This window comes from Phyllostomus discolor, chromosome 8 (assembly GCF_004126475.2).
Source record: "Phyllostomus discolor isolate MPI-MPIP mPhyDis1 chromosome 8, mPhyDis1.pri.v3, whole genome shotgun sequence".
Classification (NCBI taxonomy): domain Eukaryota; kingdom Metazoa; phylum Chordata; class Mammalia; order Chiroptera; family Phyllostomidae; genus Phyllostomus; species Phyllostomus discolor.
In genome coordinates, this window is record NC_040910.2 from 21,745,269 (window position 1) to 21,761,767 (window position 16,499).

A 16,499-nucleotide genomic window follows, 5' to 3' on the forward strand; every position below is an offset into this window, starting at 1 on the left:
CTAATACACACGTACAGGTAGAGATGGGTATGCAGAGCCTGAAGATCCAATAAAACTGGTGCTCTGGAAATTAGGCAGCAAATGATAAATGACTTTTCCTGGTTACTCTAAGTCCCCGCCTTCTGCACCTTAGCTTTCTACTTCTGTATGCAAGACAGGTCAACCTCCTTCCTGAGGATTCTGTTATTCCTTGGGTCTTTGATACAGCAAAGCGAGAGTGGGCTGGCGAAAGCATAGATTTGCTTGCTACGTGCTCCTACCTCCATCCCTCTAGGCTCTCTGGCCTAAGCTCACCAAAAGGTGGCCTACCGGCTGGGGCAGGGCTTAGTGCTGGGGAGGGAGGGAGAACTGCGGGGACTAGAACCCGGCAAACCACAACGCTCGCGGTCAGGTTCAGCCTCATCATCCCTCCGCCTAACTCCCACCTTCCACCCAGACGCCCTTTTCCACGGGCACCGCTGGGCCCACCTTTCCCTCGCACCCCCACCGCCACCAGTCCAACCGTCTGCGGCTCTCGAGGGATGGCAGCGCCCTTACCAGGCTCGTGGACACCAGGGTTGTCGGACAGCTCGATGACCAGGAGCTCCCGGCCCTCGAAGCTGCGCCCCACCGTGTAGATCCGGCTAACGGCGGTGCACTGCAGCCACACCGACACCAGCGCCTCGCGCAGCTCGGGGTAGCGGTGGTACTCGAAGGAGATGCCGTCTTCCTGCTGCAGCCGCCGGCGCCGCCTCATGCCCGCTGCGGGCGCCCCGGGCTCCTGGGCTTCGGCGCCCAGCAGCCACGCGCAGGCGACCAGTGCCCCGCACAGCGCCAGCAGCGCCCGGCCTCTCCGCCCGGCCATCGCCCGTGCCTTTCTGCGCTGGCGGCCTCTTTTGTCTGCCTGGCCCCGGGACTGAGCTGGCCGGGCTGCGCTAGGGCGGCAAGTTCCGCACCAGCCTCCTCGCGTCTCACCTTCTCGGGTGGAATGAGTGTCCGCCCGTGCGCGGGGGCCACCCAGAGGAGAGGGGCGAGCGCGCTGGGCGGGCTGCACTACCCGCCGCCGAGCCCAGGGGAGCTGCAGGAGAAACCACTGCGAGGAGGGGCCGCCGCGCCGCGAGCCCGGCTGATGCTGAGCTGCGCGGCTGCTTGCGTGATCTGTTGGCTCAGAACCACGTCAAAAGCTAGATGGCTTAGGGGACGACGCAGGTGAAATGACAGCTGGGGTCTGGGTTTGTAAACGCTGTTTTCACTGAGAGACCCATGACGTTGCATGTGGAAAAAATATTCTTGGGTTGTGAGTGGAGCTTTCTAAAGTGACCTCTACTCCAAGCCAACCTGGGTTTCCATCTTGATGCTCCAAGAATTAGAGAATATTCCAGAAAAAAAGAAAGGAAAAAAAAAAGTATTGGCATCCACTTGCCTTCTTCCCGTGATGTATCTCTAGTAACTGTTTTGATAGTTCAAACACAAACCCAAGGGATGGATTTTCATTTATTGCAAGGTCTAGCTTGGAAAACAGAACAATTTGATTTACAGGATTAACAGAATTTTTTTAAAAATCATTCTATCAGTTTGCAGATGCTGTTGTTAATTGTATTATGCACGTCCCTGGATTCTTCCAGAAAAAAAAGAAAAAGATAAAGTACAACTCTGGGGGTGCACTAGACAAAGGATATATTTGGGCACTAATATTAAATCTTTTATGAGCGGCGTTTCTGGGTGCTTCTGGCTCTGGTTGTAACCAAGATGTGGCCAGGGACTGCAGTCACCTGAGGCCTTGATTAGAGCTGGAGAACCTTCTTCCAAGCAAAAATAAAAAAATTAAAAGATTAAATCCTATCATAGAAAGAAAACTCTATTAATAAAAGAAAACATCTGCATTCTCCTCTCAAAGTTACTGTAAAAATACAAAATCATTTAGAGCTTTAAATACCCAGTCTGTAGACAGGGTTGATATTCCTGGAGCAACTCTGGAGCAGATGTTATTCTGATGAGGTTGCCATTTGGACAATCTAAATAAATAAATAATCCATGGGGTATTTCCACCAAGCAAAAAAATTGGACACTATGTAGGTCATTTTTCATACTAGACATTTTTTTTCTTAACTTGCTCTTTCTCCATCTAACAATGAATTTCACTGAAGTTAAAAAGAAAACTGTCTCGTAGAGTAGGATCCAGATATTTAAATGATCTCATTGGATGAAAAAAAAATGCTGCTGGAGAGACTGGTTTTCAGCCCCTTTGCCTGTCTACATTCCCCCCAGCCACATGGACCTTCTTTTGGGGGTATTCTGGGGGGAAGCTGTCACTCTAAAGACCTGCCACTGGGTTGAATTGCGATCCAGCCATGTTCTTTGTCGATGCAGGCAGAGCCAAGAACTGTATATTTTCCACTATGACCAGCCTGTGTTTGATTACATGGTCCAGAAGTTTGAAACCAGAGTTATAATTATGCTTCTAAAATCAAGCTCAAAAGAGCAACCTTGGAAACCTAGAGAAGGAAAACAGAGTAGCTAAAAACCAATAACTTCAGAAGTGGAAGGTTAAGATTTTCATGTTAGCAGTTTATGGTCACCGTGCTCATTTGTGGCTAGGTGGGGCGTATGAACTAGTGATGACTCGGGGAAACAATGTATTGTTCTGTGTGGCCCTTCAGCTGTCTCTTTAAACAAAGGGCGTGTTTTCTATTTTCTCTCAAATCTCAGTTTTACGGGTTGTTGTTTACTTTTTTTAAATAATGGGTGGGATCCTATCAACTACGTGGTCTCACTTGAGAGGGCTCTCTTTGCATCTTAGAAGTTTGTTTCTCTCATCTGTAAAATGAAAGGTTTGGGTTGGATTATTCATTTGTGGAAGTGCAGATTCCTAAGCTCCCAGCAACGCAGTAGGTCTGAGATGGGTTCCAGGTTTTAAGAAGAACACTGTGTATTTGACTGATGTTTGATGAGCAAACATGCTTCAAGAAATACTGTCTTATGTTTCCTAAAATCTCTTTCTGATCTAAAATGCAATGATTCTGGAAGTTTTCTCTTTTAGAAAAATTTCTGCTCATCTGGCAGGTGACAAAGCTGCTCACTTATTATTGGGCATACCACATCTACCAAAAAATCAGTTCAAAGGAATTAAGCCTTGGTCTTTGAATTTCTGGTCTATGTTAGGTGTAGGTCAGCTGCACTGGAGTGTATATTACTTGTTTGTGACTTCACAGGTAATTAAGTAAAAGGTGATATGTCCATCCTGACTGCTAGATAGGAAATCTTTCATGTCAAGTCTCTAACGTGTTTAACTTTGTGTACCCATAGTAAAATATAGTAGGCAATCCCTACTTCAAATTGTGCGTGTGCAAGAAAGAGATCTTTTCTTCATGTCACTCCTGGACTTCTGTATGGGCATATTAAGCTCCCGAAACCTCCATTCCTACATTACCTCTGCCATTTTCAGATCCAGAAACTGTCTCTTTCTATATCTCAAACCTTTTATTCCCTCCTTCTGAAGCCCTCTCTAAAATTCATCTACACCATAAAAGTTCTGTAAACACATAGCTCTATGGCCCTCCAATGGTGTGCCCGTAAGTGCTTACAAACACTCTGCTCTCTCGGGTGGGGGTGGGAACCTGATTTAGAGTGTTTGCTGATTTCTGTAGTGTAAATACTCCCACCATGGCTGATTTCAAATTAACAATGTGACATCACTGAGCATAGCAGTTGAGACGAGGTATGCAGCCACGCACCTTTATGTGGTGTGGGGGTGTGTACAAATTCTTTATACTCCTCCTGTTCAAGAGGGGTGTGCCATTCTTTCCCTTCCACTTGAGTGTAGACCAAGCCTCGGTGGCTCGCTTCTAGTGAACATAATACAGCAGAAGTGATAGGATGTGTCTACCAAAATTAGGTTATAAAAAGACTGCAGCTTCCACCTCTCTCTCTCTCTTTCTCTCTCCCCATCTCTTCCTCTCTCCCTCCCCTTCTCTTATCACTTGTCCCTGGGAGGAATTTGGCTGCCATATTGTAGAGAAGCCCACACGCACAGCAAAAAATCTGACGGAGGCCTCTGTCCAACAGCCCATGGGACTGACATCCTCAGTCCAACAGTCTATGAATTACTGCGGCCTGTCAACAACCACATGAGCAAGCTTGGAAGCAAACCCTTCAGCCTCAGCTAAGCCTTCAGCAGGCTGCATTTCTGCCAGCTTGATTTATTAGAGACCTTGAGTCAGAACAACCCAGCTAAGCAGCAACCAGACTCCAGACCTACAGAAACTGCTCAGGAATTCATGTCTGTGGTTTTAAGCTGCTGTGGTTGGGGTAATTCGTTATGCAGCACTAGATAACTAATACATATGGCATCCCTCCCATACGGATACCATAGGCACAAATAAGCCCAGAAACAGCAATAATAAAATGTGGCAACATGAGAAGTGATGAATTTTGAATGTTTATTGCCTTCATTTTTCACATCATTTATTTAATTGCAAGTTTATATAATTTATTTTTTGTAAATAATGGCTGTGCTTAACAAGTGATTCATGGAATCCCTTCAGTTGTAATAACTGGCGCTTGCAATTTGGAATGACGGTCTGCAGGCTCCCACTATATTCATTCCTGGACTCCACTTCTCACTCAGCACTCCTCCCTCCCTTGCCGGCTGGCCCTCCTCTGTATCTCCACGGAGGGGCAATATTGTATTGCGATTCATCTTTCATGAACCTTCTACATCAGAATCACCAGGTGAGCATGGCCACATTCCAGACCAATGGAATCCAATTTTCTGGGGATAAGGTTTGTAATCTGCACTTGAATAAACTCTCTCCAACCCCCGACCCCACCCTATTGTGGTGATTCTGATGCACAATAATACTGGGGAACAATGGTTGAAGAGACTGATTTTGAAGATGGATAGAACACAGAACAATGTTCCAGTCCCAACTCCATTGTTTGCAGAAATGGCTCAATAACTTCATCTGAAAATGAGGGACACTGTGAGCACTCCATGAAACAGGGCCTTCGGGGGTAGGCACCAGGGAAGTGCTTAATGAACAAAAGCCCTCTGTGTCCTGCCCCTCCTTGCTGGGACCAACTCCCCAGTCATGATACCCTCTCGTAGGCCGCTGCAGTGCCCATCCGGACATTGCTGCTTCCAAATCCTTCCTCCTGTTTTGTGAACTCCCAACACCAGTGTCTGTCATTCCTTGTTAGCACTGAAGACTTAGACAGCCTTCACTAAGCATCTGTCCATTCGCACTCTGAGGCGCATTGAGGAGGCCCGTGTTCCTGACCGGAGCTGCGGCTACTCTCGCACTGCTCTGGCTTCTCTCATCACTGGGTTGCGCCCGTACCAAGAGTCAGTCGAGTGTGCCACCAAAACGTTTGTGCCAGGTTTACCTGGAGTTGTGGAATTAAAAATTAGGCAAACTGATAAAAACAAGGGTAGGAAAACTGTTAAATGCTTTCAGAAGCATTTGAATTTTTAAAATGGAATTAGGTATAGAGAAAACACCGAAGGACTGACAAAATTCACAAAATTCTCTCATGATTCTATTATTAGATTGGTTCAAAAACCTGTCCCTCTACTTTAAAGAAACTGAAACTGATAATGGCAAAAAATGCATTATGGGAAAAAATGGCACTGTTCCTACAATCAGCAGCCAACCAATGGATGAGTAGGAGGTCTGTCCAGACGATATCCAGCCATGTAATATGAAAAATAGACACGTATTGAAGAAGATACAAGGTACAAGAAACATTGTACATAGGACAATGACGGCTCAGTCCCCTTCAAAGTAGGTATCTTGGGACCTCACACAGTTCTCCCAAACGCTATCAGCTGTCCTGTCATATTTTCCTGAATCTTATCAATGGTCTGAAGTCTCTTCCCTTTCAAAGGAAATTTTAGTTTTGGGAAAAGCCAGAGGTTGCAAGGTACCAAATCTGAGCTATAGGAGGGCTGAGTCACCTGGGTGATTTGATGTTTCCCAAAAAAACTGCATGAGACGTGATGCATGAGCGAGCATGTTGTTGTGATGAAGCTGCTAACCACCAGTTGCCCACAGCTATGGCCCTCTGAATCATCCAAATAGTTTCCATAGAGGAATGTTCAAGCTTAATGCAAAATTGGATGCAGATTTGTTGCTCTACTGGCTATCATTTTGAATGTTACAGCCACACAGTACACATACTCATTCAACAATGTCTACCACCCCCAATGATTAGTGCAGTGAAGTCATCATTGTTCACACATGCACATTCCCATTCACTCTTTTTGGCTGCCAGGTTACATCATGTCATGGAAACCGTTCTCATATTGACAATGGCTGGACTTTTTTTGGACAGACCTCATGTATGTTTATATTTTAAGTTAAAATAAATTCTTAAAATTATGCTTGGTCACTTCATGTTTTTATGATTCTCTTCTTTCACTGATTTTTTGCCCCTTAACGAACTCACTACCTGTTCCATTTGTATCACTTGAGATATTTTCCATAGCAGACAGGTAACAATCAGACGCATCCTGGGCACGCTGCTTGAATCAGCCGGAGAGCACTGCATCCACAAGTAGCGCCGCTGAAACATTTAATTAGCAACTCAAATTAAATGTGGTCCAAAAACTTTATCATTGTTCTTCTACAACTCCACCCTGTACAAATACTCCATATCCCAGTGGGTACTCCAGTCTTACTGACCATCCAGCAACACCGCCCCACGGTATGGGCCATATATGCAATTGCAAATTTTCTAGCAGCTATGTTAAAGACATAAAAAGGAACAGGTGAAATTAATTTTAATGATAAAGCTTGTTTAACCCACGATTTCCCAAATATTATCATTTTCACTGGCAATATAAAATGTATTAATGAAAGATTTTTTCATGCTCAGTCTTTAAAATCTACTGTGTAACTGACATCATAGCACACCAGCACAATTCAGGCTGGCCGCACTTCCGAGTGCTCAACAGCCACACGTGACCAGTGGCAACTGCACTGGACACTTCTGCCTGTTCTTACACTCTTATTTTCTAAACTGATTCCTTCTGCTTTGCCTTCACAGTTATTAACCAGTCATTTCTTGCTTAGACTATGGCACATCCTTTCCTGGTGGCTAGTCCTCTTCGTCACTGGTTAAAACCACCTTCTCCATCATTCACCTTGATGACGCTACCCTCCCACTGAGATGTCCATCATTCAGTGGGCCAAAACCGGTGCTAGGAGCCTCTTCCTCAGAGAATTTCACTAGGGAGCCTAAGGAAATCTTACTTCTTGTATCTCCTCCTGCTTCTTTTACTTCATTCTCTCTCTCTCAAGTGATCACTTCAAATTCCTGCACCACCATCCCCCAAACTACAACCATGTTTATATCTACATGATCCCCACACCTCCTGAGCTGTCTTTCCTCCCCCCAGGGCCAACCTTATTCCCTAGTTCCCATTCCTGTGCTCCTCTTCTGCACCAGGCAATCTTACTCTCTCCTATACTTTCAGGTCCTCTTTTGCTTCTTGCATTTCTGCTTTTGCACAGTTCTCTCAGGAAGGAAGGAAGGAAGGAAGGAAGGAAGGAAGGAAGGAAGGAAGGGGAAGGGGAGGGAATTCTCACCTGAGTTCACGTTCCCCATTAGTCATCATCCAAACACTTCAACTTTCTCACCTCTCATTCACACTTCTACTCAACTTTTACTCCATAGGTTCTACTCACCTAATAAGAGTTAACACTCACTGACCTTTCCAGGGCTTCCTCAGGCCCCACACTTAGCCTTTGGTCCAGCTCCATCTTCATGCTGTAGCTCATGGTTTCAATTATTACATCTCTGCTCCATGTCTATAACTCCCAAGAGTCAGAGTCCTAGATCCATTCCAACCCACTTAGAGACGAAGACCAGCCTGACTGGTGTGTTTGCCTCCACAGCCTAGCACAGTGAGTGATACAGTCATAGGTGCTCAATATGATTACAGGGGAATGAACGAATCAGTCAACTCTGCTACCAACTCCCTTGTAACCATGGCACACAGACTTTCCCCATGTTGTTAATGTTCTGCTTACTCAACAAGCTCCTCCGCTCCCACGGTCTCCTGCAGGATCCCTTTACTCACATGATGCAACAACCAGTTTCCTCTCCAGTCATCAACCACACTTGCCAAGCTGCTTGCATGCAACCAAAGTCACTCGCCAAGTTTCTCATTTTATCTGTGTAATCATTCATTGTAGTTCCTAGTCTGTCTACATTCTTTCTGTCTGTATTATAATTTTAAGTCTACCCTGCCACAAATACAATATTCAGAAGAGAAAAGTGGATTTTCTATTATGCTCTTGCCTTTGGAAATTAAATTACTGAAATGAAAATCAAATTGCCAATTTCTATTAGAGAAACACCTCCAAGAATGTTGAGTTTTCCCTTCAGCTGCTGGAAGCTGACCAACACAAACAATGCATAACAACTTTATGATGTAAAAAGCTAAAGATTTATGATTCAGGGATATGAAGTATTTTGAAGATATACAAAAATGTACAGGAATCTTTCATTATAAACAATTTCTATGCCTTGTCAATTAGGTCACTTTTCAATCTATGGTATTTCCTGTACCTTTTTAAATCTCAAGTGTCCAAGAAAGAAAGCTGTTCACCTCTTTGTTTTATACAACATGCAAGACAGCAAGGTAAAACAGTCTCTTACTTGTAAAAGCTGCTCACTTCCCTGCAAGAATACACAATTATAAGTGTGTGTAAATAGGTTTTGTCCACACGTATATGTTAAAAGTGCCCTGCCTTGACCAACACTTTGGAAGATTCTCTGTTTCTAGATAGACTGGCCAAGGTGTTGATAAGGTCAAACTTAAGGTCAATTAATGATTCACGTACACAAAGTAGTCATGAGAATGTGAAGTATAGCATAGGGAATATAATCAATAATATTATAATAACTATGTATGATACTAGGCGGGTACTAGAATTATTGGGGGGATCATGTTGTAAATTATCTAATTGTCTAACCACTATGTTGCATAGCTGAAACGACCATAAAATAATATTGAATATCAACTGTAATTGAAAAATAGTTTTTTAAAAAATGCATGTACAGAAAGAAAAAAAAACAAATAAGCAAATCCCTTACTCATTACCAGGACCCTTAATTTCAAAGAAGCTTTGTGAGTGACAACCAACCCATCCCCACTGAAGGAATCCTCCTGGAGGTGGGTGAGTGGTCAGTCACATGTCTATTTGCAAGGAAGGAAGGAAGGAAGGAAGGAAGGAAGGAAAGAAGGAAAGAAGGAAGGGAGAGAGAGAGAGAAAGAGAAAGGAAGAAGAAAAAACTGCAGCACATTTATCAAGGGGATGCCCCAACATTTTTCAGCAGTAACTATGAATTTAACATAGTACCGTTACATAATTATTGTTATTGTGCACTTCAGTGTTGATTGATCAAGGTCTTTGAAGTTAAATCAAGATTCTCCTAAACCCTAAACACAACACTTGCTTTGGCTGTTTTGTTGAAAACTAACTCATATGGAGTCTTGCTCCAAATTAATGAAGATGGCTTGGTTTACTCCAGGGTCCTGCATCCAGAGATACATAACTTGGAGAGGGCAGAATCCAATACAGTACTCGGTAGATGAGGGGCCAGGAGCAATGGAGCGGTGGCTGCCCAGCAGGGCTGGCCTCAGACTGAAGGGCTAGTTTGCCTTCTTGTGAGTGATTTAAGGAATTGTCTTTTTCAGGGGAGCCCTGTAGTAAAAGGAATAGAGAATGTAGCCAAGAACCTAGATGGGATTTGTGTAAGAGAAGGGGAAGGTGGGGAGAGAAGAAGTGAGGGAGAGAGAAAGAGAAAGGAAGAAAAGGAAGAGGAGGAGGAGAGGAGGAAGAGGAAAAAATAAGAAAAAGAAGAGAAGAAAGAAAAGCAGTTGAAAATCAGTAATATCTCAAGAGCCTTAGGAGCTTTATAAACTTCATCTACATCCATGTGATAACTGTGGGAACTTTACCTTCCTTCTAGATGAGTAGTCCTAAATCAAGCTGAGGAATTTCTATATCTTATTCAAGCATAACAAAAAATAAAATGAATAAAGCATAACATTTATAAACTATTTCAGGCTTTAACCTGAATTTTCTAACTTCATTCTCACAATGACCTCATTTATTATGCACATTTTACAGAAAAGCCACCTAAATTCACAGAGGTCAAATTCCAATGCCAGGATACATGGGAGAAATATTATGAACTCAAAGATATATTTTAAAATTACCCCTCATTTAATTTCTTTGGATCTGAGCTGACTCTATTTCAGGAAAACATACTATAAATCTAACATTTTCCCATGTTACTAGGAACAAACAATGAATTGAATTTCCATGCCCTCCTCCCATCTGTAAAGAAATAATTATTCCTGTACCTTTACCAACTATAAAATGTGATTTCTGTAACAACCATAAAATGTGGTGGTGGTAGTCATCAGATTTAACTTAAAATGGTACATTCTACTATTTAAAAACAAGACTCCACCCTGGCTGGTGTAGCTCAGTGGATTGAGCACGGGCTGGGAACCAAAGTATCCCAGGTTCGATTCCCAGCCAGGGTACATGCCTGGGTTGCAGGCCATAACCCCCAGCAACCGCACATTGATGTTTCTCTCTCTCTCTATCTCCCTCCCTTCCCTCTCTAAAAATAAATAAATAAAATCTTTAAAAAAAAAACAAGACTCCAAAAATGGAATAAAAAGATAATATAATAATTTACAAAATGTTGTGATAGGCCCTAGCATAAGGGAATGTATTGCTTTATAGGGCTTAATTTTTCCACTAATTGATATACCCATGTTTGGGAATGAAGTTACCAAATGAAAATGAAATGCTGCACCCTTATCAAATGTCACAAAAGGGTGATTAGTTTTCTCTTTAGCTATGAGATGCTGGTCATCTTATAACTTAAAAAAATATTGTAAATAAATAAGGTCTTTATTTATAATGTGAGTTAAGTTGCACAGAAATCTACAATAACTGTAAACATTACACAGACTTTCATTATAATCAATAATCATGTCTACTTGGATCTTTAATATTCTCACTAAATGTTATGGATCACTGTTCACCACCCCCCCCAAAAAAAACCCTCCAGATTTTCTCCCAGTCTACTTCGTCTCAAAAATGGCCTCATTATGCATTTATTTAATAAAACTCCAGCCCCACTTCTGTGGCTCAGTGGATTGGGTGCCAGCCTGAAAACCAAAGGGTTAATGGTTTGATTCCCAATCAGGGTACAGTAGGGGGCACCCCCACATTAATGTTTCTCTCCTCCCTCCCTCCCCCTTTCTCTAAAAATCAACAAATAAAATCTTTAAAAAATAAATTAAATTAAATTTCAGCTTACATCTTCAATCTCTCCCCTTTCCCCATGCCCCACATCAGCAATTTCTATCAATTCTATCATATGTTAATATATGCATGTATATACTCATATATATTGATTCCACCCCTTCTTGCTAAGGCCACTGCCACTACCCTAATCTAAGCTACTGCTTTTTTCTCACACAGACCATTGCAATGGCCTCATATCCCATCTCCCACTTCTACTCACATAGAATTTATTACTCACAGAGCAGCCCATTTTCAAAATGTAAATCAGATTTATATCACTCCTCTGCTTAAAGGTTTCCAGCAGCTTTCCAATGTTCTTGGAATTCTCAACTTCTGACCATGGTTTCAGAATCTGTCTCCTCCCAAGTACTGTTTCTCATATCTTCCTGTTCATTTCCTTCACCATGCTCATCACAAAATCATGGTTCTTCACTTGTGCTGCTTTCTTTTCCTTGTAGAAAATTAGCACCTTGAGGGTAACCCATAAAAGAGATTCAGTGAGTACTTGTTTAAAAAATTAAATGTGTCCTAATATTTTAATTTAAGCCCACAAGAATTTTATGCCTTTTAAACTTTAACAATTTTAAGAAAATAACCAATATATCTCTAAAAGGATATCATTCCTAATATCCTTAATATCTCAGATCTTTGAACCGCACACTGTACTACCTATTGGCTTTAATCTTCCACTGTCTGACCACGTTTTACAAATAAGACTAAAATTTAGAGAGGTTTAAAAGTTAGTACAATTTATATGTATAAGAAATGGTGAAGTCAGAATGGTGGAGACACACAGCATTATTTGCATGGTATATAGTAGGGCTTCCAATTCATTTAGTCATTCAACAAACTTTTATCTAGAAGCTACTATATGCTAGGTAGTTACTTGGTGGAATGTTGTCTGTGAGGAATACAAAGTCAATTACCATATAGTTCCTGCCGGAGAGGAACTCAGAGTTCACTCCCCCAAGTACAGACTCGGGATTGCCTTGTCCAGTGATCAGTGTGTTCTCTGGCTAGAACGAATCACTACGCATAGGACAGTTTATTTCAACTGGGAGTTGGCAGAATTGAAGTCTGGAAAAACCAAGTGCTGTTAAGAAGTGACTTGCTGAGTATTTTAAATACTTTGAAAAAAAAATACCATAAATATCTTATAACTAGATTGGTTAAATTAATTAATTCACAGATTCAGAACACACCACACCCCAGCTGCTTGGGAACCCCCTTGTGGCAGGAAGTGTTACCAAACACACTGAGTCATTACATTTTCCTTGTTGTGTAAAGACATTAGGTTTGGCTTCCACACTGCTCAAAATTCTCATGAAGGATTCCTCCAAGCTTCAATGTTTTATCTGTTCTGTCTGGCTCCTTACCTCAGCAAATATATTTTGAGTCCTGGGGTTTGCGTATATTTAACACTTGCAGAAACCCTAACAGCCCAACTATCATCCCTTATTTAGTTTCACCTCTTCCTAGGAACTAGTTTCTTATCTTCTTATTTTGTTCAACCCACCTGACACCTCTGCTATTTCATTAGTCATTGAATTCACCACTCGCCTGTGCTCAGCTGGACAGCCCACAGGGCCCAGGGCAACAGCGCTACATAAAAAAAGAGGCTCAAATGATACCTTGAGTGATGGGATTACCTAGGAGAGGAACCAGAGAGCAAGTGAGAGTTAATCACGGGTGCTCTGATGGAAAATAAGCCACAAATCCCTATGGTCCTCCATTCTTCTACCTCGGCTCGCTTCTAGTGCATGCTCCCTCATCTGAAATGCTTCAGAAACAAACTCCAAAGCGCATCACGAGCCAGCTTTATTTCTCCAACTTCTCTCATCATCGCCTCGTGTCCCCCATTCATGCAGTATGTGGGGAATTCCATGCTCTTACTGTCAGTTCTTAGCACATGCTGTTCCCTTTATGTGAATTACGCTCCCCTTTCTGCCCATCCCCCACTCCTCCATTTTTGAGTAACTTTTGCTATCAGGGTCTCAGATTTAACATAACTTCTTACAAGAACCTTCCTTAACAGCTTCCATCAAGCAAGGAAGATCCTGCTGCTACGTGATCCCAAACTCCCTTGTGTCTCTGCCTCTTCTCAGAGCTCTTTAATAACTACGTATTTAATCAACCATAATCTCCAGTATACTATAAATTCTGAGGGCAGAAATCATGTCTCCCACGCCCCCTAGTGTATGCTAGTAGAGCCTGATTGAGTTCATACATAATTGAAACCAATATTTATTGACTGAATGAATATATAAATTCTTTTTTTTAAGATTTTATTTATTTTACTTTTAGAGAGGGGAAGTGGGGGAGAAAAAGAGGGATAGAAACATAAATGTGTGGTTGCCTCTCATGCACCCCAACTGGGGACCCAGCCCTCAACCCAGGCATGTGCCCTGACTGGGAATCAAACCGATGATCCCTCGGTTTGCAGGCCAGTACTCAATCCACTGAGCCACACCAGCCAGGGCTGAATATATAAATTCTTAAAGAGACCAAACTATGCTCCTCAGTAGATATCTGATATTCCATTTAAGTCAAGCCTCAACAATTTAAAAATCACTTGCTCCAAATCTACATTCATTCAGCTGCAACCACTTCCAGAACTACAGGAAACAGCTCATGGTTATGAATGTGGGCAGATGTGAGAGAAGCATTGTTCTGAGCTTGAGGAAGAACCCATCGCCGCTGCCTATTTCTGTCAGTTCACATGGAAATACACCTTTAACCAAAGGAAACCTGGAATACAGCTCTACCGGCTTTGAAGTCTTGAATAAAGTAGATGAACTACTCAGGACTTGCTTTGTTGCAACTAAAACACATTAAATTCAAAATGGCATAATAGAAAGGAAGAAATGGGAGGAAAGACACATTAATTCATAAAGGGAGCTGGCCTCTTTCCCAATGCTTCCCAGGACTCCGCCAGCATTAGGAATCTCCATCTATCTAGCCATCCACCTAAGGGTTAGTTTCTGGCCTCAGCCTCTGTGTTAGCCTCATTCTTTCAGTGAGAGGGACGTTTACAGTGTTTTCTGTAGACAGATTCAGCACCCTTCTCCATGTTCACACATAAAATCCCAAAGATTTTGGGATCAGACTGGCAGGCTTGGGTCAGGAGCCTATTCTGACTAATCACTGGAGATAAGAAAACTGGGTACTGTCGTAAATTACACCTAAGAATTGAGATCTAAAAGACAAGAATAAGTAGAACCTCAGACAGGATATCTATAAAGACTAGAAACACAGGTAAAGATACATTATATCATCAAGCACATATTCAGTTTGTAAGAAAAACAGACTTTATAGACTTCTTAATGTACTTCTTAGACTAGAGTTGTGCTTTTACATGTTCTTTATGAATGTAAAGGCCAAGATTTTTTTGTGACGTACTTCTATCTTGCTCCTTGCTTTGCAAAAGAACCACTTTCCTCAACCACCCTTTGGCCAGAATTAAATCTTAACTGTCGCCAAGTCCTCAGTCTGGGACCGTTCAGGCTATAAGCTTTTAAAGCAGTGGAGTTCGAAGGCTGCCATATTAGAAGGGAATACTTCTTAACGGTAGAGTCTTGAAATGCTGTTGCCATCTTGTTACTTGTCCTCACTACCCCGTATTAATTCTTTTTTTTTTTTTAAGATTTTATTTATTTATTTTTAGAGAGGGAAGAGAGGGAGGGAGAGAGACAGACAGACAGACAGACACAGACACAGACATCAATGTGCAGTTGCTGGGGGTTATGGCCTGCAACCCAGGAATGTACCCTGGCTGGGAATTGAACCTGGGACACTTTGGTTCCCAGCCCGCGCTCAATCCACTGAGCTATGCCAGCCAGGGCTTCCGTATTAATTCTTTAAAAAATAAAAAGTAGTCAATCCTCAGTCTTGTGTAAGAAATTCTATAGAGTATATAAGTTTAGTGCAGTAAACTAAGGGATGTCTACAGATCACCCTTGGACTACATGGTAAAAACAAACCAGAAGAGAATTAACATAATTTAAAGAGACCATTCACTTTGGTAAACTAAATTGTCTGGGGCAATAGCCACCTGGACTATCTTGTTCCAGAGTTATTTTATGCTTTTAATCCAACAGAGTATTTCTCAGAGCAGGAAAATCACTTTGAGAGATGTTATAAGGGATGCTACAAAATAAGACATCTTTCATTTGGACTAAAATTTTTAAAAACTGGTAAAATAGTTGATAAACACCATTTCAATGTAAAATTTCTAACCAAATTAAAAAATTTTTAAGTTTTTGTTTTTAATCTGCTAAGTTGCAGTGCTGTGAACTAATAGCTATCTTAAGTTTAAATGTGCATTTGAGTGTCGCAGGTTCAATTCCCAGTCAGGGCACATGCCTGGGTTGCAGGCCACGGCCCCCAACAACCGCACATTGATGTTTCTCTCTCTCTCTTTCTCCCTCCCTTCCCTTCTAAAGGTAAATGGGTGAGATCTTAAATACATAAATAAATAAATGTGCATTTGGTGTTTACATCAATTTATTACCTCTACACACATCTTACAGAAAAATATTTGTAAAAGCTGCATATATTATTGCTATGTGCATGGAAAAATCTGTTTCCAATGAAATGGATAAATATTGCTTTCAAATTTTCCATTTTCTTAATGATCCATTTGCTAAAATATTCAAAAATAAATTCAGAAAAACCAAATCATTGCTTTAATTTGCAGCTTTTTTGTTACTGTTTCTGTTATGTGTTAGGCACTTTGCCCGTTTTTTTATAGCTGTGTTTAATCCTTGAAACCTTGCAAGGCAAGCATTAATATTCCCATTTTATAGGCAAGAAAACAGACTCAGTTAACCTGCAACCTGTCCAAGGTCACACAGGCCACACTGTAAACAGCACAGTCTGGCTCCACATCGAGGTCTGTGTAGTTCTTTCCTGTGCTGTTTCCTTGGGCCTCACAGCTCCAAGCAAAACAAATGACATGGGTTGGCAATTAGCTACTGCTCTACGGTGTGTTTGCTCTCCAGTGCTCTCAGCTGTAGCCCCTTTCCTGTCCATCACAGAAAGGAGATTCAAGTCCAGGCAGATGATTAAATGTAACAGCTTTTCAGGTCACTGATGACACAGCAGCATTCTGAAATTTCAACAACTCTGGAAAATCTCCACTTCTTCCATGAAGTATTCAAGCCAACAGCAGGTAGAAAAATA

At 41.9% G+C, this 16,499-nt stretch overlaps 1 protein-coding gene across 1 annotated transcript in view; it reads right to left on the reverse strand.

Annotated features, from left to right (window-relative positions):
• The window catches only part of CPE (carboxypeptidase E), a 70,661-nt gene extending 69,603 nt beyond the window's left edge, over positions 1-1,058 (reverse strand). The window contains exon 1 of the mRNA XM_028520503.2: positions 538-1,058. Coding sequence (XP_028376304.1) covers positions 538-844 — 307 coding nt within the window. The 5' untranslated portion in view covers positions 845-1,058. The remainder of the gene's footprint in view (positions 1-537) is intronic.
• Positions 1,059-16,499: the final 15,441 nt, after the last annotated feature.